The 21,136-nt window shown below is 41.3% G+C and overlaps 1 protein-coding gene across 1 annotated transcript in view; it reads right to left on the minus strand.

The window, feature by feature from the left end:
- Positions 1 to 2,916: 2,916 nt before the first annotated feature.
- The window catches only part of atp2a3 (ATPase sarcoplasmic/endoplasmic reticulum Ca2+ transporting 3), a 63,545-nt gene continuing 45,325 nt past the window's right edge, over positions 2,917 to 21,136 (minus strand). The window contains exons 10-21 of the mRNA XM_084075052.1: positions 21,025 to 21,127; positions 19,424 to 19,555; positions 17,444 to 17,560; positions 16,996 to 17,214; positions 16,486 to 16,821; positions 12,195 to 12,415; positions 11,843 to 12,045; positions 10,804 to 10,889; positions 9,497 to 9,630; positions 8,170 to 8,287; positions 7,450 to 7,567; positions 2,917 to 7,130 (exon numbers count right to left, since the gene is read on the minus strand). Of these exons, the coding sequence (XP_083931178.1) occupies positions 7,087 to 7,130; positions 7,450 to 7,567; positions 8,170 to 8,287; positions 9,497 to 9,630; positions 10,804 to 10,889; positions 11,843 to 12,045; positions 12,195 to 12,415; positions 16,486 to 16,821; positions 16,996 to 17,214; positions 17,444 to 17,560; positions 19,424 to 19,555; positions 21,025 to 21,127 (1,831 nt within the window). The 3' untranslated portion in view covers positions 2,917 to 7,086. The remainder of the gene's footprint in view (positions 7,131 to 7,449; positions 7,568 to 8,169; positions 8,288 to 9,496; positions 9,631 to 10,803; positions 10,890 to 11,842; positions 12,046 to 12,194; positions 12,416 to 16,485; positions 16,822 to 16,995; positions 17,215 to 17,443; positions 17,561 to 19,423; positions 19,556 to 21,024; positions 21,128 to 21,136) is intronic.

Below are 21,136 nucleotides of genomic sequence, written 5' to 3' on the forward strand. Positions count from 1 at the left end.
TAAAAGAAAAGGAAACGGAAATGTGACGTGTTGTGAGCTTGTAGATAAAAAAATAAATAGTTAAAGTGTTAATTGGCTCAGTGGTTAAGTAGTGGATTTCATTTAGGGCCTATCACAGATTCTATGCTGCTACTGAGAGACTGTGCATGAGTATATCAGTACAAGTAGAAAATTGCACTTCTCAGAACGCCGATCTCTGCTAGGCCGGGTTGCCTACCCAGGGCTTTGTCAGTTGTGGGGTGCAGCCATCAGGACACGAGAAACTGTGGGGGAATTAGAGTTTTTACGACAGACACAACTGACAGGTATAACAGACAGGTGTAACTTTTTGCGTTTGTGGCACTCCCTATGGGCAGAAGTGAAAGCACTTTTGGACAGTGCTCTATAGAGGCCCCTTGGATGTTGCGTTCATGATATATGCTGTTTTATGTACGAAATAGGTCCCGTCCACAATTTATAAATCTAATTACAGGCAAGCAGTATGTAGTATGAAAACCCTGATCTGATAGTCATTGTCATGTAACGAATGAGAGCATTTGTGAATAATTTGGTGGTGGTGGTGGGGGGTCAAGTTTGTGTAGCATTTGTGGTGCCACCGTTGCATGATTTTGGCTCTGCGTTGCTTTGAGTCCCCTCAATGTGTGACTAAACTTTGGAGCAGATTGGATGCTGTGATTTATGGCCCCTCCTGCAAACTTTGGAAGCCAATCGTAGTCAATTGGAATGGATATAAAACATCTAACTGATACATCACAACCTTCAAGAATTGTAGGCAACAAGGTGAAGCAGCCTGTTATAGCACCACCATGATGTCGATTTGAAAGATTTGGCCTGGACTGGAGTTTCTTCCATGGCTTACTGGGAGTGTATGTGCAAAGCTTCACGCCGATCGGTGCAGTGGTGTCCGAGAATAGCTGCACAGTGTCTCTCAGACGCACTGTCAGATGCAGGGGCAAAAACATAATCCCTGCCTGGCGGAAATTATGAAGCCTCTGCCTAAATTGAACCAACTTGCCACGTCACATTGATACTAATGAGTTCCACTTCCTCTCTCTTCAGAGCCCTGGGATTCCCCTGGAGCTCTGGCACTGCCTGTGGGTATGGTCTGCATGTGCCATTTCATGAGGCCTAATGAAGCAGGAGGTGCTTAGTTTAGATTAACCCATGAGCACATGGGGGAGTGTGTGGGCCCTCTGGTGGCTCCGGGGGCCCTATGCAACCACATAACATTGTTCTGTTCATAACAGCAAGAAACAGCCTTGGGAAGATGTAATGGTACCAGTACACAGGTCCACCGCAATCCACAGCAAGTCCCCCTGGGGTCTATAAGTGGACGTATCCCTATACTAGACATGGCCGAATAGGGATGCTACCCATTAATGTGGTTAAAACAAGTAAAGGTTCTAGGGACAAGATACTTGAGTCAGACAAATCCATATCCAGCTGACGGTGTTGGCCTGTGTGGGGAGGGAAGCCGGGCGGTGAGGGTGATATTTGTCACTGCAGGTACTCCTATGGTTTGGGGTGGCGCCTGTTAGCAAGGAGTGTTGGGCGGGGGGAGTAGGATGAACGCTCTGTCCTCCCGGTGGGGGCTCCTCATTGGCGTAGGATATAACAGCAGCGACAAGTGTGTGTTGGGAGGAATCAATTGGCTTAATGACTAGACTAAATTGGGGAGAAAAGGGGGTAAAAAGCACAAAAAATGCTTATGATTTTCTTTCTTTTAAGCACTAACCTATCTTAAAAGGAATGGCTGCTAGACAGTCAAACCTGCAATTTGCACTTTAATACCATTTTATTCTTCAGTTTTGACTTTAAATGGCATTGTATTTATGTTTTAAAAACAGACAGCTTAAGTTGTATGCATTGTAATTTTATTTGACTTGTTTTGTATCTGTTTTTATCTTGTACTTGTCCTACTTTCTATGTCATTTTGTGTTATTGTTATTTGTCAGGGACTAAGGTTTATTCTTTCCAACTCCTGAGTCCCGTATACTTACACCGCATTCAAAATGTACTGCACTGACTGACTGACTGAAGGTCACAGACAAGGTCAGCGAGAGAAGGATGAGGCTAGGGCACTGCTCAAGACCCTGATGCTAGACAGGAGGGTGTGGAGGGCAGCGAATCAGGAGTCCCGAGTTGGTGTTGGCTAGACTGCACACACTCACGCATGTGTTTGTTCAGTAAAAGGGGTCTCCCGCTCCATATCTAAGTAAACAGAAAATACTTTTGAGTGGGAACTCATACAGGATACAGGATAAACAAGTGAAATTGGAAATGATTTAACAGAAAAATGTACAGACAAAATTGTAACACTATGAAACTGATGCTGATAAATGTTCTTAGTGGGGTTCTTTCTCCTGATTGGAGATATTTGGTATCCTGACCTAAACATTTATTTCTGTTTACTAAGGAGATGGAGTGACCCCTTACTGAACTCTATAGCAACGATTACTATCAGAATATAAGGCTTCTTTTACTTTTTTTTTCTCAAAGAAATGTAATATTGCCCTCTGCTGGTGGAAATGTATTCGTGCACACGTTTTGTTAGAGCATGTTTATAGTTGCTTTGACGTGGCTGAAAACCTGAACCTGAGTAATAGGTTATGGTTGGCTGAGTGGAATGTTTTGTTCTAATAGGCTAAGTGATCATGAGTCAGCTATTAGTGTCACTCCACCCTCAAATGAAATTATTTGGTGACCTTAATAGAATTTTAGCGTGGAGAGTTTATGACTTGAGAAAATTAACTCACTCCCTCCTTGCTCGGAAGACAATATATGGCTTTGTTTGAACTGTAGCTAATTTAGGCTATGCTTCATTTTAGAAAGATTTGACGACTCGTGATGAGTGACAAGGTCTTATGCCACAAATGCATGCTAGTGTGGTCCAGAAGAAGGAACATGACCAAGGAATAAATAACAAGATAAATAATCTTTATTTCCACGTCTTTGTCATTTATAAAATTATGTGTCCACAATTAATATCAACAAGGCAATACAGAGAATGCGTTTAATTTCTCAGTGGTGGGAGTCAGGCTCTAAAGACCAGTCTATGTCACTACTGCAGACAACAGAAGAGCAATGGAATAGTCAAATGTCAGCAACAGCAACATGATTCTCTTTTTAAATAATATAGGAGGTTATTCGTTTTAGAGGACAGGAGAACTTGAGTGCCATACTTAAGACATTATGCATTCCAAATGGTCGAACCCAAAAGGTTTGTCACGGGTCTCTAGATCCTGCAGCCACACTGAGCCCTTCAATGTACATCCATTATAAACTTCATAACGCAGGATTCCTCACTGCTTGTCACTCAGTGTATAAGCTCATTTATACTTTGGTGCATGACCCTTGTGAGTATCGCTCACCTAGATTTGTGCAACAAAGTAGAAGTCAGCCTCAAACCAGACAGTTCATTTACACTTTAAATATTCTCAAATCAGATTACTATCACTGAAATTATCGTCATCATCACCACCGTTACTGGAATTAGCGTAAGCACGATTCTTGCCCATCTTAAACAATGACACATCATATTCTTTCCCTACAGTAAAAGACACAAAAACCCAGCAACTGTAAAAACCAAACAGAACAATGAATAAACAAACTTTCTAGTCTACAAAAAAAAGGAGATTCTTAGATACTATGTGCTCAAATAAAAATAAAATGGTTTCTCGCAATTCGGTTTGTCGTTGGTAAGTAGGCTTCATCGATGCATGTTATAAAAAAAACATTTTTTAAATAACATATACTGTATAGGTTATTAATTACAGTAACAAGGTTCCATGCGACCATCTTTTCATTTTCTGTACAGAGTTTGAGGATTCAGTAGTAAAGAACAAGGTTATACAGAACTATAGTGCCTGGTGGCCACAGTGCCATAATGTCAAAGGGCCACAGGGTAAAGGGGCTGGTGCAGTAGCTAAGAGGGGGTCAGTCACTCCGGAGACCTCAGCTTCATTTATACTTTGCTGTACGACCGCATCACATTCTTTTCTTTAGGTGAAAACCAGCACCAGCATTTACGCCGACTGATGAGGTCATAATTATGACTATGTATAAATTGGGCTAAGCCACTGCTGGTATGGAAAAAGATACCAAATGAACATGTTGACCTGGTTACACATTCATAAGGAAATTAAGCTGATGAAATAAATGAACATGAGTACCGTTTTCCGTACAGTACCCATGTTTTCAAGCTCATCTTCATATAGTGGTCCTCACTGATGCTCATCATAAGATGGCACCATTTCCGTCTACTCGCTCTGTGTCTCAGAGGCGTGCTGTCGACAGTTTAGAAACATTCCACCCAAGACATCATCGGTGGGGATTCCAAGCTATTGGAAACTACAGCCTTTCTTTTCCTGGAAAGTTCGCACACTGAAATAGAAGCCACTGTACTTGCATCAATACATAAAAACAAGAAAGAAAAAAAGTTTGACATCTTGTTTGAAATTACCACCGATGATGTCACTGGAGGAAACAGATGATGTCATTGAAGGAATGTTTCTGAGCTGTCCACAGACCACCTCTGAGAGAGCAAGTACACAGAAATGGTGAGCATCAGTGAGTTACAATGTTATGAAGATGCTACTTTAAAAGGAAATGTGTGACTAATGTAAGAATAACACACAGTCACCTATCCCACATTGAAATAGTGGCACTATGAAAGTGATCTGAGGAATGTCTGCACACCCTGTTAGTTACTGTATCAGCCTGGCCCAGCCCGCAGAGCACCGGGACCCACAACAAAACCCACAATTAAGAACTAAAGACACAATCCAAACCCCCTGGGTTTATTCAGTCAAATACATTATTATTTTGTCATTATAAAACAATACCCACGTGAGCCTGCATTGCTAAAGCGCTGGGAGCGAGAGGAGCTGAGGGAACAGTACACAGCGAGTACACAATAGAAGGGAGCAGTAAACGATACGTATTAGACCATGCTTAAGACATCTAAGAGTCTAAGAAGAGACTAAGTGCTCCAAGATAATTACAGATATGGCCAAGATGAATGGAAACAAAAAATGGATAATGCTAAATCAAAAAGGCTTTTAAAAAACACATTCTTTTTGACCACATTACTCAATGTGGAAGTTCAGTGGGCTATATAAGGCATTGATGTTGATAATGGAATTTACATGGGCACGTTCTAATGCGTAACAAACTAATTATTAAAGGCTGAGAAAACCAGCTGTGTGCTTGATATTCATGCCACATCAGCTGTGCAAGTCAAAGACTGAAGAACCTATTTCACTCAGACCCATTAAGTCAACATCAGACATCTGATGATTTACAACTGAATGCTCCAGTGTCAGCACATCGGTTGTATATGACAGTCAGCTGGGAGAGAAAAAGAGGCGCTATTGATAACTGTACTGTATAGTCACTTTTCTACTGCATGGTATGGCTAAACTAAACTCGCCTTTTTTGGTTTTCCAGTGAACAAAATCAGTACCTAGTACCTGGTAGCTAGTACATTTTTGGTATCACCTCTGTCGAGGTTCCAAGTGAGCTGAGACGATACCAAAAGGTGACGTAAAAACATTGCAGACTACTGATTGGTCATCGAGAGAATCGTTGCCAGCGGACTTGGACTTCCCCTATACTACATGTAAGTGCCCAAATACTGTTTACAGCCTTTTAAACTAGCCATTGTCGAGTAGAGTGGAGTGGAGCTGAGCTGGTACCATGCAGTGTAAAAGCACCATAAGTATGCTGGTTTGGTACGGTTAGACATTTCACATTTATTTCTACTTATTATTACTATTATTGTTTTGTTTTTGTTTCCTGTCTGTGAGCTGACCCCAGCTCCTCATATAAGAACTAAACGAAGAAGCCAAGCAGCATAAAGCTATTCACAACTTCAGGAGGGGAAACCCCTCCACATCCCAGAGTCCTTACAAGTCCTCCTCAACAGAGAGAGAGAGAATTTGAGAGTGACAAAGACACACACACAGAGAGAGAGACACACACAGAGAAAGAGACAGAGACAGAGACAGAGACAGAGACAGAGACAGAGAGACAGAGAGACAGATAGATAGATAGATAGATAGATAGATAGATAGATAGATAGATAGATAGATAGATAGATAGATAGATAGATAGATAGATAGATAGATAGATAGATAGATAGATAGATAGATAGATAGATAGATAGATAGATAGATAGATAGATAGATAGAGAGAGAGAGAGAGAGAGCAAGGGGGGATGTAGCAAGGAAAGGGGAGGGGGGATGGGAGAGTGCAAAAGGACCAATTGTGCATAATCTTGCAACAAATAAGAGGAAGAGGTTCCATGTGGCAAGAGTAAAGACAGCAGGAGATGGAGGAACAGTGTTATGACACACTAGCCAGAGATCAGAGATGCAGTTTCACTTTGTTGATGGGCCCTGCTCATACAGAGCTGGCCACTGCCAGTAGTGTGGGTAGCAGGAGATACCTCAGAGATAAAGCTTTTATGGCGACACATACACGCATATAAGAGAGAAACGGAGCAGGGGTGCGTGCCACCCTCCAGATGCTCGCCACTGCCTGTCTTGCCAGTGTGAATAGCGGACTCTCTCTGTGTTCTCCTGGGAAGGCCTCGCCTCTCAAGGTCTCTCTCTGTTCCCATGCTGATTTTAGGCACCCCGCCAACTTCTCTAAACCGCTGTCCTCAACCCCCCAAAGGTCTAGCTACTGCACCAATATTTTGAATTGTACAGTCAGGGAAAAAAACAACAACAATGGGCAAAGATGTTTGAAGCCCTGGGTATTTTTTCTGTCGCACTTTCCTAGAACTGTGAAGTTGGGTCACAGCTAAGGTAACACCTCACAAGTCACTCACATTCACGCCTTATCTCACACGCTCAAAATGTATGCTAAAGACGACACATGCACACTTTCTCACTCTCACCGTCTCATGCAAGCCCTGCTGATTTCTAGTGGTGGTTGGCTGGGACATGCAGGACCAGGGACAGGACAGGAGAGAGAGAGAGAGGGTGTATAGTGAAAAGGGGAAGAGGGCAGGCATGTGGCTAAGTATGTGTGTAAGTGTATGAGTGTGCGTGTGTGTGCGTTTGTGTTGAGGGAGAGGTCTTAGTCCTGCAGTCGTCTCCTCCTGTATCTCTTCTCCTCATCACCTGCCAGCGATAAAAGAAAAAAACAACACACATTTAGAAGAAGTGATACGTTGTCCTACCAGGCTACTGCTAGGAGTTGCTAGTTTAAAGCAAAGAAGAGGAGAAGTTGGAAATAAAGAGTACCTTTTCAGAGAAGGTGAGAAAGAATTTAGGCTGCATTATAAATGCATGAGAAAAGAGAGTAAAGAGATTAGTTACAACTGAAAACTGACTTCCAATTTGACATGGTCACTCAAGAACTTGAATTAATTTAATTATTATGGATTTCTGCATCAAGGTGCATTGCTTTTCAGATGTGCATCAGTGAGGTCTACCATACCTTCTAGATGGTTCCTGGAGATGTACTTCAGGGCCTCATCCAGAAGGATGACTGGGATGGAGATCTTCAGCACCACTATCCACTGGCCCAAGTGCAGAGGGGTCACCTGGAATATCAGCTGAGGGACGGAGACCAGAAACAGTTAATACGTCTTACGATGACAGACCGAACACGGTAATTGGTCTAGCCGTGGATAAATCATTAGATAGCTGCAAGCAGACAGAGATGCACCAGTCTCCTTAAGACAGAAGGCCTTTTTCTCCAACTCTTTATTTACAATAAATGCAACATAACTAATGGAAAGAACTACTTTAAAAACAGGATAAGCCTCACCGATAAGGTAATATAGGTGCAGTGGGAAACTTTGATCTTTAATCACAGGTATGTTTGAATAAACAAAGGGATTTGTCTCAGTGAGGTTGGTGTATTACAATGACACAATAGAAACATTATTACATCAATTTACACAAAATATAATAGTGTTTATATTAAACTAATAATGTGATGGGTATTTCCCTTTGCTTCCTAGGTGCTCTCTCTGCCCACCGCCTCAATGTAGGCTAACGTTTCAGCAGCAGTCTGCTCCTGTGTGTGAGTGCCTCTCCCTACACAGTAAAACACTGTGTAGGGAGAGTGTTAATTTAAGTCTTAAGGTTATTGTTTTTAATGGGCCCAAACTGTAATGTGCACCATCTAGCGTCTTGACAGAGCACTACTCACAGGCAGAGGCTCAATGTAGAGGATGAGGAAGTGAAGGGAGAGGGAGAGGATGATAGCTCCCAGCAGCCAGAAGTTGACCCAGGGAGGCATCCTGACCAGGGACTGGTTCTCAGAAAGGCTAATTTGTGTTCAAATAAAGAAACAGGAAATTAAATTGAAGATTAGTTACTAACCATGAAGCAAAATTATAACAGACAAAAAAACAACAACAACAACAACAACAAAATACTGAACTTACTATATACTGTAATACTGAAACCCCTAGAGGCTTAAAGAATCCAGTTTTGTCATCTTCCAGTGAGGATTGAGGAAAGAGCAATTACTGTACAATTAAAGGCATGCGGTCACACGGAGAGACTTCATGATGATTCAAAATTAATAACAACGCTGACTAAATCATGACAACAGACTTCCCAAGCTAGTGTAGCTAGCAACCATGTAAACATGTGGTGGACCTGTCACTTTTACTGTCTTTTTTGGCTGGGGATATGAACCACAGTAGTGTGCCTTTTCATCTGCGAGGGAAGCCCCTCTCATTTAGAATTCTATTCCTAAAACACTTTCCTATAATGAGACATTAGTCTTGGTTTCTATGGGGAGTATTTGACAGGCTTGCTCCATGAGCAACCCTGGCAACGACACCGGGAGTTTTCCCCTCACACTCATCATCTTTCACCCCTTTTCTGTGCAGCTAAGCCTAATTCCTTTGCAACAAGTATCCAAATATTAGCATGCAAACAATGTGTGAATTATTATTATATAATGTATGCATAATAATATTGTACTGCATACAGTGTGAATTATTATTATATAATGTATGCATAATAATATTGTACTGCATACAGTCAACACAGTATTCATTCTTGCAGAAATGAATGATTCTGGCAGTTTGGGACTCCAGGAAATCTATTTGAAGCCTAAGCTAATTAAAAATAAAATAAATTCAGGTTTATCACCTCTTGGCATAATGTCCCTACTGACAATGCTGGTAAAGATGGTCACCCAGTTATTTGAAAAACACACTGACATTAGGCATATGGCAACTTGCCACGGTCTGCTCATATGATCTCACTTGACTAGTCCAGCAACTAGTTATGCATAGCCAGACGATCAGAGATCTACTCTGACTACCAATACCTGTAAAGACATCTAAATTGCGCTAAAACTGTGTGTTAACAATTCGGAGATATAAAAAATAACAGCATTGCATTACTAATGCAAAGACTTTTAGGGGGCAGGCCACATAATACACCTAATCGGACAGTAATTACATTTTGTTGTGTTTATCACTATACCCCTGACCTGAACACAGCAGACGATGACTGACCTGTTGAGAGCGTTGAACATTTCAATAGTGACCAGCACAGACAGGGCCATCGTTGTAGGGTAGCGGGATTCAAAAACATCACAGTCTATCCCCTGGAACATGGGGTTCTCCTCTGTGCAATGCATGAAATGTCTCTGTAGAGAGAGACAGACAGGACACACATGCATTTACAGTATTAGGTACGCAGTCAAATCCAATTAACACTCTGCACTTTACTACATAGTAAAGTGACACTGTTTGTCAACGTGCGGCCTGGGGAGTGGGGACCCCCAGAGGTCCTTGAGTGGATTCCAGGGAGTCTCCAGCTAAATGATTGACAGTTAGGGAACAAATGGACCCTTACAATATTTCTGTAACTCCAAGAGTGTACAAATGTACACAAATGCACACATTTGTACACTCGTAAGAGTTACATTAAAGGGATAGTTCACCCATTTTCTTTTTCTTCTATCGATTAGTCACCCCATGGACACTTGAATTCATGTTTTTTTTTTGTATAGGTCGCATTCCTAAGCCAATGATTTAATGACCAGTGGACCGGTAGGCAGCAGTTCCGGTCAGACACAAAGGAGACTCTTTGTGTCTCCTACCGGAACCGCTGCCCGTCATCAAATTATTGGCTTAGGAATGCGACAAAAACAAAAAAATACCCATGAATTCAAGTGTCCATAGGGTGACTAATCGATAGCATTTTTTTTTTGGGGGGGGGGTGAACTATCCCTTTAACACTAAGGATTTTATAGTGTAGATATTAAAAAGAACAAAAATCATGCCCCCCCAGTCAGTGGCCTAATCAAAGTGCGGGTCCTTTAAATGAAAAAGGTTGATTATCACTGATGTAGGGTTACTCAAGCTGTGTGTGTTTACGCTTGTGTGTGTATGCCAGCATGTGTGTCAACGGGATATATGGATAGGACGTCTGTGGTTTGATGAAGCTCAGATCTGACAGTGGAGCAGCTGGGGAACCCTGGCCCTGTTCCCTCCCTGTCTGAAATTAAACCACAGGGGTCTTGCTTCCCACCGACACACTATCTATTTCTGTAGAATGCTGGGATCGCCAAATACTGCTGTGTGTCGAGGGAATGCATGGCAAAATGTAGATCAAGTTCTACAGAATAGAGAATTATGCTCCAAAGGAGGGGCTGTGTTGTAAAATAATGCTTAATTTGTACTAACAAATTCAATTTTCAAATGACTTGACTGACTGACTTAAAGACAGAACATGTATGATCACATTTTTTATTTTTGTATTAATTCTGAATGAGCTTAAGTTGGAGTCTGATGAGTTGGGAGCACAGCCTACTCACCAGCTGATAGAAGGAGATTTTAGGGCCTTCATCATCGTACATGTACCACCACATAGCAGCACTCACTGTTCCAATACCCACATATCCTACAGGGGGAATCAGTCACAGTTACATCATGTAATGTATAATACATCAATAACATATTATTGAGCACAATGTAACAAAAGTATGATGATAAATAACAAACAATGTTAATTTAAATGAGTATTAGATAAAGGTGTAAGTGACCCTTTTTTTATATGTATTGATTGACTAGCTCTATATTCCCCTAGTATTCATTGCTATAGAGTATTAGTCAGTTACAAGGGTCACCCCAGCTCTCCAGGCAACAGAAAATACATTTTCAGATCAGGATACCAATATCATCCAATCAGGAGAGAGAACTCATACAGGATAAACCTTTGAAATTAGAAGTAATGAAACAACAACAAAAAATAGAAGCTGATGAATTGTTTCTCTTTCCTGATTGGATGAAATTAGTGAACCACCTTAACATTTATTCTCTGTTTATTAAAGAGCTGGAGGAACGGGGAGAACCCTGTTATACAGAACGTTTTGTCTCTAAGTAACTATGCCGTACTGCATACTGATCCTACGTTTCTAACATCCATACTGGAAAAGCCAACACCAGAGCCAGGAAAAGTGTATGCCACTTTCTGGAAAAGGGAACTACAATTGTACACAGAGTGAGTCTATTCCTCATCTACTAACATGAATAAATGAGGAATAGTTACAACATTAGAATAACGTAAATTAACTATTGACATGGACTTAACAAATGTATTTTACAAACCTTTAAATCATGATTTGTTATTTACTTCTTCAGGGCTCTGGTCTGGTGTTAGCTTTTCAAGTATGGATGTTAGAAAAGTAGGATGTGTTGGCAGCATGGCTTGTACTGAACGTTGTTAATCAACGTTAAACTTAATGTATCAGCTAGTCTGCACCATCGCATTGCATATCACCAGCATACCGACAGTAATGCTAACTAATATTGTTATCTACATAATAGTATCATGCAGTGCCACAGGTATGTTACCTCCAATTGCCAGGTATCTGAAGAAGAGCCAGCCAGAGATTAGAGGTTCTTTGGGGTTACGGGGCGGCTTGTCCATTATGTCCAGATCTGGTGGGTTAAATCCCAAGGCAGTGGCAGGCAGTCCATCAGTAACCAGATTAACCCAAAGCAACTGGACTGGAATCAAAGCCTCAGGGAGCCCCAGGATAGCAGTCAGAAAGATACTGCATAGAGAAAAAATAGAAACATTGAGTAATGAATGTATGTGTGTGTGTGTGTGTGTGTGTGTGTGTGTGTGTGTGTGTGTGTGTGTGTGTGTGTGTGTGTGTGTGTGTGTGTGTGTGTGTGTGTGTGTGTGTGTGCGCGCGCTCACCAGACAACCTCTCCCACATTGGAAGAGATGAGATATCTGATGAACTGCTTCATGTTGTTATAGATGGCTCTGCCCTCCTCCACAGCAGCTACTATGGTAGCGAAGTTGTCATCGGATAGAACCATTTCAGAGGCCGACTTGGCCACCGCCGTGCCGGAGCCCATGGCAATGCCAATCTCTGCCTTCTTCAGGGCTGGCGCATCATTCACGCCATCTCCAGTCTATGGGAAAGGAGCGGATCATTAACCATAGCATCCCTATTTTGGGCACCTACAAGATTTTCTATCTAGCCAAACAAAGTTATGTGCTCTGTAGGAGGCTATAAGGTTTGTCTATCTGTCTCTATGTCCGGAGCTAATAATCTCACAACCCGCTGGACCGATCAGCGCAACATTTCTTGTACAAACGTGTCATTGGGTACATAAATACCTTGACAAATGTTTTTTTTCACATGTGTTTTATACTTTTTGAAATATTTCTGATCGGGCTGAAACCTTGTCCAAATACTGTATGACTGAAATCATAAATGGCTGACATCACAAGCTGGCCACACAAAGTCAGAGATCCACATTGGAGCCACACCATTCCCAGGTGTATTCCCAGATTCACATGATTAGATTTTTCATTTACTCTCTACAGAGCAGGGCCATACAGTGTTTTAACTACCTATCACAGATTTCTGCAGACTCTAGCCTTGAGAGACTTGCTCGACACACAAAGACAATTCTCGGACCAAATGAGGCCACGGCGCATTTGTGTGTGAACAGTTATCATTCGTGTTTCCACTAGCAATGGACCTGGAATCAGGAGTAGGACGTCCCTTTGAAAAACCACAGTGACATAAAAGTCGTGGACAAGTTAACAGTAACAGTAGGATGAGATTTGAAAGACGGCAGACTTAAACTGATTAGAGTTTGGACGAAAGAAATGAGAATGAGATCCAGTTGGTCAACATTCTGAACTAGAGAATGAGATCCAGTTGGTCAACATTCTGAACTAATTTCAGTCTCACTATCGCAAGTTGTGGATAATATCCATGTATATGAACGATGGAGCGCAATGGAGTACAATATACAAATGGTCAGAAATGTATCAGGCTTAATATAGTCATCATGACTCAAGACCATTTTTTTTGTCTGGTGAGAACCTGAGCTAAATTTACCTGACCTCCCATTAGCTTGTTATGCAGCGTTAAAAATAGAATGTTTCCTCAAAAAAATGTACACAGGAGCCGAGATACAGGATTTTAAAGTAATAAATTAACCAGGAAGTGAATGGAGCAGTAAATCTTCGGATTGCGTTATCTCTGATTCTGTGTGAAAAAAAAGGCTGCGCCATAGCAGAATATGACGAGAAATCTCGTCCATGGCAGTCAATGAGTTAAGGAAAGGGTTCTAAATAAGCCCATTGTCTTCTTCCTTTTCTTGCACATCAACTTTCCTTTTTTTTACCTTTCCCTCAATACATTAAATAAACAAACAGCCTGTAATTAACCATGTGATAATATGCAATGAATATACAGTAGTATACTATGAATAGTTATGGCTTTAGAAATGTTTGGTTGTCGCTTCTCAACTGTCCAGCAGTATACTCAGACATGCATTTTGTGCTGACCCTCAGAGTGCTTTCTCACTGTATGTGTATGGTCTAAAACCAATCCCTTAATCATCATCGTCATTAAGCCTTCCTACCGGATCGGTTTGGCTGAGCATGGTTATGCTGAGCACGGTTAGCCAACCAAGCTGACTGGGCAAAGTTCTAACCATGCACAGCCAAACCGTGTGCCTGTGGAACTGCAATTGCACAGTTATTAACCGTGTTCAGAAGTGCTTGCAATGTTTAACCTTTTAAGGGAAAAAAGTTGAACAAACTAGCAAAGTTTGAACTGTAGCCTGTAAATATGCTTTGAAAGGTCTCATTATATTAGATCCAGACAGGATTAGGCTAAGCCAGTCTTGAGTGAATTCACCTCCCACAGTGGGGCCCACAGCTGCTTTGAGCTGTGGTGAATGATGTGTCAAGACTTTATGACAGGCAAAGTTGATAATGTTTGTCTCCCTATCTTTGCTTTTCCACTCTCTCTTTTGAGACATGTGTCAAGATACCGCAGGAGCAGCGGCAGAGAGCACCCGAGTGCCACTAGCTCCACTGCACCCATTCACACCTCTCCTCTAGTGTTGTGACATTCATGAACGATTCATTCTTTAGTGTGAACGGGAGCAAATTCATTTACTTCCTGAAACGTTATTGTTCCTCGGGTCCTTCATTTTCCACCGTGTGGAAACACATAAGTGCTGGTTATAATGCATTAAAAGCTCAGTGGAACAGCACAGTATAACTACCAGGTAGCACTTTATGTAAAGGTCGGGTCTATAATGCATTATATTCACATTTATAATGCATCATAATGCACTTATAATGCTTCATAACACTTGTTATAAATATTTTTAATTATATAACAACTAATACAAAGACACTTTATAACTAACTAAATCCACTGAGCTTATAATGCATTATGACCAGCACTTATTATACGCTATAAACATTGTTATAAGTTGTCACACATGATTATAAACATCTATAACGTGTGTTATAATGCCTTATAAGCGCATTATAAATAAAGCAATATAGACCCGACCTTAAAGTGTTACCCCAAAAAAATGTATAAACCATAAAACATTAAACCCTTTTAAAGTCCCTGCTTTAGCTTTTATTTATCATTATTCTTATTAATGAGCAGTAGCCACTGAGAGAGGGAGGAGAGTGCGCGAGAGAGAGCGCGCGATATGCTGTTTATTTCAATAATGACACCTTATTGAAATAAACAGCAAATAAAACATGTTCAAGGATGCCACATTTTTTTATAATTTGGTGAACCTATGCCCTTTTGTTTTTCTTTTTCTTTCTCTGCTCAATGTAAGCTACAGCAATGACACGTCATCTGTATCTATTTTGGGGCTCAAACAGCTGGAGCGTGCATGAAAAGGTGGCTTAAATGAAGAGCCTAACTAACAGAATGAGCATATGATTAATTGATTATTAAGTAGATATGTCAAGATATCTCAGATGTATCTTGGACATAAATGAGGACACATAACAGGAGATCACATAGCAGGACTTGGAAGGCGTGATTCTGAACTGCAAGTGTCAACGCTTGACTACTTTAAGGCCTCCTGGCATGTTCACTTAAGCCCCTCCAAATGTGCTGCGGCAGAATTTTCATGTCACCCTTCTTCTCCCTTCATTGGCTCGCGGTTGCTGCCCGTGCCGACTAGTACAAAACACTGATGTTGGCCTACAAGGCAACCAAAGGCATGGCACCCCCATACCTTCAAGGTCTGATCCAACCCTAGAACCCCTCCTGCTCATGATCAGCCAACACAGGGAAAAATGTGCGAGCCTTCCTAAAAAAAACCTGGACAACGCTCCCAATTTTCTCATTCCCAATTTTCGGTCGTAATCTGACTCCACCCTCAACCCCTAGCACTTCACTCTCCCTGTACCCTTTCTTGACACCTTTTTCTTTCAGTTGATGCTAGCGAATGATATGGCTACTATACAGACATATCTTGGTCACTAGTTCTCATGTATTTTTTATTCTTAGATGTGTTTGTTAACCCCAACCCAAAAGACAGCCATGATTAATTAAGAGACTAAATGCAACCCCTTTGCGACCAGCTTATGAACCATCTAACTAGCTAAACTGGAGTTGGACATGCCTGAATGTGCTTGAGCTATATGCACTTTAGATCTTGCAATGTAGATAATTTAAATAGGCTCCAAGTTTTTATTTATTTTATCTTTATTCTTATCTCTCTACTCTCACCTGTACCTATCCTGAGTTTCACGCTTACTGCTGTTGCTGCTATGACACCTGAATTTCCCCACTGGGATCAATAAAGGTTTATCTTAGATGACAGCTCTGACAGCATACAGTGCCTGAGGGAGCAACCCTTTAAGAGACCTGAAAGAAGTCATGGCTCACTGGCTTCTGCTGATTCATACTTCTTCATACACCATCCACAGAGATGAGAGAAGAAGCACTTTTTTTGCACAGAAATACTGTTAATATATACTGTGCACATATATTTATGCTTCTTGAGGATCTAAGGTGAGCGCAAGTTTGAAGAGAGAGAGACGCAGAGAGAGAGACACAGACAGACAGAGACAAGAGACAGACAGAGACAGAGAGACAGAGAGACACAGACAGAGACAGAGAGAGAGAGAGAGGGCATCAGCAGCAAGCTCATGACACTTTAGGAATATTCTGCACTGCACTACTATTGCTCACCATGGCGGTGATCTCGTCCATGGACTGCAGGTAACCCACAATCTTGGACTTGTGCGCTGGCTCCACGCGTGCGAAGCAACGCGCACGTTTGACGGCATCCCTCTGGGCCTCTGGCAGAAGGTCATCAAACTCGCGGCCCGTGTAAGCCTTTCCTGTCACATCCTCATCCTCACCGAAGATGCTGATGCGCCGGCAAATCGCCACAGCGGTGGCCTTGTTGTCTCCCGTGATCATGATGACGCGAATGCCAGCCTCGCTGCACAGTTTCATGGAGCCAATTACTTCCTTCCTGGGAGGGTCCAGCATTCCAACACAGCCAACGAATGTTAGAGACATCTACATGGAAACAAGAGGAGATGGAAGGAAGAGATCAAGGATCAAGAAAGAGATCAAGGATGAAGTCAAAACACACAAGAACAAATCAAACAAACTTTTGTTTGTTTAAAATGAAGAAATACAAATCATGCTGAACCAGTTTTGCTTATCCAATAGAGTTCTGCAGGATTCTACCTCATACTCTGCAAACTTGTTGGAATTCTCCAGGTCCATGACCTCTTGGCGTGGTGGAGTGTCGCGGGTGGCCAGGCCCAGGCAGCGCAGTGTGTCCCTGCCTGTCCCCCATTCCCTGATTTTGGCCAACAACTGCTCCCGTAAGGCAGCAGTCAGGTTCACCTTCTCTGAACCCACACGCAGGTATTGGCATCGCTCAATCACATTCTCTGGCGCACCCTAGAGAGAGGGATAAAATGGCCAGACACTGTGAAAGAAGCTGATGACAATAGTCTGACGAAGAAAAATATAAGTATGTTAGCATGCATGTGTGTATGGTAACGTATCGATATTTGCAACATTTTATATTTTCCATTTACACTGTTTTTGCATATATGTATATTCTTTAACTTGTACAGAGTTTGCAAAACACAATATATCGTTTGACTGGAATTAAATGTATTTCTACCTTGACAAACATCTTGCTCTGAGAGCCAGCCTTGGTGGGGGTGCAGTAGACGGACATGGACTTGCGGTCACGAGAGAACTCCAGAGTGAACTCCTTTTTCATCAACTGCTTGATCATCTGATGGATGGGAGGGAGAGAAGAGAAGGAATTATACACATAAGAGATAAAAGAAGAGTAAAAAGAAATGGTAGTGCGAGTGCTAGAGCTAAGTAGCTTTATTTGTGAGCAGCTGTCAGGCTAGTGGCAGGTGACTTAGAGGTTTGGCTGAGTTGTTGACAGCTGAAAGATGGTGTTTTGGTGTTTTAGATCAGACACCATCTTGCCTGGTGTCTGTTAAGCAGAACACACTGTGTGCTAAACACAACCAACCGTACACAACACCTTGCATTTCATGTGGACCTGTAATGGGAGAGAACTCAAAGATATGTGGCATAAAGTGTCCACGAGTAAGCTCATTGCATTACTCGTGCAACATTAAAAACTTACGATGACATTACCCCTGTTCTTGCCTCACTGAACTGGCTACCCGTGGCGTTCAGAATTGATTTAAAAATTGTACCGTTTGTTTTTAAATCACTGGGCGGCCGCAAGGGCTCGACTGTAGTGGAATAAACTTCCACTGGAAAATGGAAAGGCTAATTCAATGTTCACTATTAAAAACATATAATAATGGCGTTTAACTAGAGGACAGCTCGTTTTTGCTTTCACTCTTAATTTTCTTTTACTATCGCTTTCATGTTCTTATTTCTTTTATTGAATTGCTTTTCTATTTCTTGTTTGCTTTTATGTCTGTGAAGCAGTTTGTAAACAGTTTCTTTTGACACACATAACTAAAACTAAATTTAAACATACTTTAAATACAAACTTTTGTTTCAACAGCTCCATAAAAATGAAAGTATAGTACTAAATAAATCAAATGTTTGTGTACGGTATCAATGTCTAATTATACCAGTAGGGGTCCCTCTACCTCTGAGCTTGACCCATGGTGGCACTAGCTAGAAGGCTAACATCTCCTCTCTGCCAGAACAGATGGTTGTGACGTAGTCACACCCTGCCAGGGGACTCCATACAGAGGAAAGATTGTCCATATGACAAAACTCCCATCTCTATCCCAGTTAGTTTGTTTTGGCACAGCAGGGTAGGAAATTATCCTTTCATCATAAATTTCTAATTTTAATTACACACACGTTTTTTTTAATTTTTAATTTAAAAATGCGTTAGAGCATAAATCAGGCGTAAGGCTACAGCTACTCTAAATATTAGTTATGACCTCCAAAACTGTCACTAACAGGATTTCTTCTCCCTTAGCAGTGAGACCATTAGGGATTTAAATGACCTTCATCTAGAGTCGAGTGGAAAACGACTGTCATATTGTGCACATTTAACAATACATGCCCCCCACAAATACAAAAATACATTTTTATTTTTGTATTTATACTGGATCAAAATCCAATCATGTTTTCTTCCTGTAAAAGAAAATGCTTATGCAGGCTTGAAACATTCAATTTCAACCAATAATATTATGACCTCCACCCATCTATCTATTCTACATGTTTGTTATGATTTTTTTCACCATGTCACTTTTGTAATATATTCTATATGTTCTTGCATCCAAAGAGCCTCAACGTTGATCTGTTAGTGTGCAAGCCTTTTCTGTTGACAAAACATTTTCAAATCTAATTCCTCAGTGATGGATTACATTAAAAATAGTCTAAAACAGCCCATGCTGTATAGTCACACTGATACAGTGGCGGATACAGGCTCACAAATCTTACTCAATCTTAATCACTGAAACAATGTGTTGTAATGGATAGTTCAAAATGATATGTGCAAAACCTAAGGCAGGTTTTATGCAAGTCCCTAGAGTACAGTACATACTGTACTGCAGTGCTTACTGAGTGAGACAGACATCTTCTCACCTTCATAGAACACATCTCATACGTATTGATCTCACTTCAGGATCACTTTAGTATAGCTCACCGAGTTACAAGCTCCAGCGCGTTCCACCTTGCTGATTCCTGAGAGGTCAGTCTTGAAGACGTTCATCTTCTCCACCAGGGTCGTGAGAGCCGTCTCTGTTGCCTCCCCCACTTTCTCATACACCCCCTTAGCCTGGGAGACACAAGAGACAGGTATTATCATGACCCCTACAGAGTAAAATGCTCCATGTTAATTTGACTTTGAGCATGTACATGCTCATGTACAACCAAATGCACACGTAAGGGTCCATTTAGTCACTTTTGTCAGTTATAGTTACAACTGGATATATTAACACTGAGCATCTTGTACATGGTGCCTGCAGTTGAACACATTACACATACATCCACTGTACGTGATTTGAAAGAGATTCAACGAAATTCAATGAGGGGACTCAACTTAGGGTATTTTTATCTTCCTCTTTAGCACATACAGGTACAGTATCTGTGCATGTGTAAAAGACCTGGACTATAAACTAGTCCTACTATTACATTATTAGATCACATAATGTTTTACAAATAACTTATTCTTGGTAAGAAAGAAAACAGGTGCGCTTCCTCTGGATGCCTTTTTAGTTTAGGCAGTGGGTGCTCAGCTATACTATACATACAGTATAACTATAATCAAATACCACCTAAGTGGAAAAAGCGGAACTCCAAAATAAAGTATGCAAGACTGGCTCAGATACAAATACTATCTTATTCTTGGTAATTGGTAAGTAATTTCTGGAATTAACAAACAGTTAATTAACAACATGCAAATCAAAATGATGCAAGTACATCTGCCGATCACTTTACACTCAGACACGACAGAGTCGAGGTAGAGAGTGACCTCATCGGGTGACATGAAGCTGTAATGGCGAGCCACACATAATCTGTACTAGTAACCAAACACTGCAGGCAATAAAACACCTTCCATAAAGCTGCAATCCATAACTTTCATGCCCTGCCTGGGATTTTAACCCAGTTCTCCAGCCGGAGAGACCGCTCAGCCGATAAGGCATATTGGAGATATTGCGCTATGAGTTCAGGCAGTACTATCTGTCAACCAGCTAGTGTACTACTGACATCAGGGTCTACATTTCTCATTGGAATGGTCGGGAGACCACCTCTTACCCCTGCAGATGTGCTAGTTATATTGTATTAATTTATACAGATTGGTTAAAATCACGTTTTATTCACAATTGTGTATTCAAGAAGAGTTATTAGTTAGTATCTCTCTCTCTCTGATACCTTGGTGATAACAACGGTTGGTGAGAGGTGAGAAAACAAATCTATGCCAGAGGAAAATATCATACACAGGGAATACTGTATTTGTATTTCTGTGTGCATTCCAACGACACTGTTCATGCAATCATGGCATGCACTGTAGTAATGTTATGCATGCATATTGTACATACTACAGTATACACGAGTCAAGGACATTTATAAGACAACTACAGTATGTTTGTACATGTGCTGCAGATGAGACTTTTTAGCATAGCAACTGTAGCCTGTCCCTCCTCCGAAGTTAATAACATCAGGTCTCACAGTGGCGGCAGATGTGTTGTCACTCCTCTATACCACCTACTGTACACTTGATGTACATGTGCGTGTGGTACTGACCTCATTATAGTCAAGTGAAGAGTCATTGCACATGGCACAGATTGTGGCCAGCTCCAACAGTCCATCATAGTCTCCACACTGGACCGGCTGATCTCCTTTCAATCTAGAAGAT

The sequence above is a fragment of the Gymnoscopelus microlampas genome (genome assembly GCF_963454915.1).
Source record: "Gymnoscopelus microlampas genome assembly, chromosome: 12".
Classification (NCBI taxonomy): domain Eukaryota; kingdom Metazoa; phylum Chordata; class Actinopteri; order Myctophiformes; family Myctophidae; genus Gymnoscopelus; species Gymnoscopelus microlampas.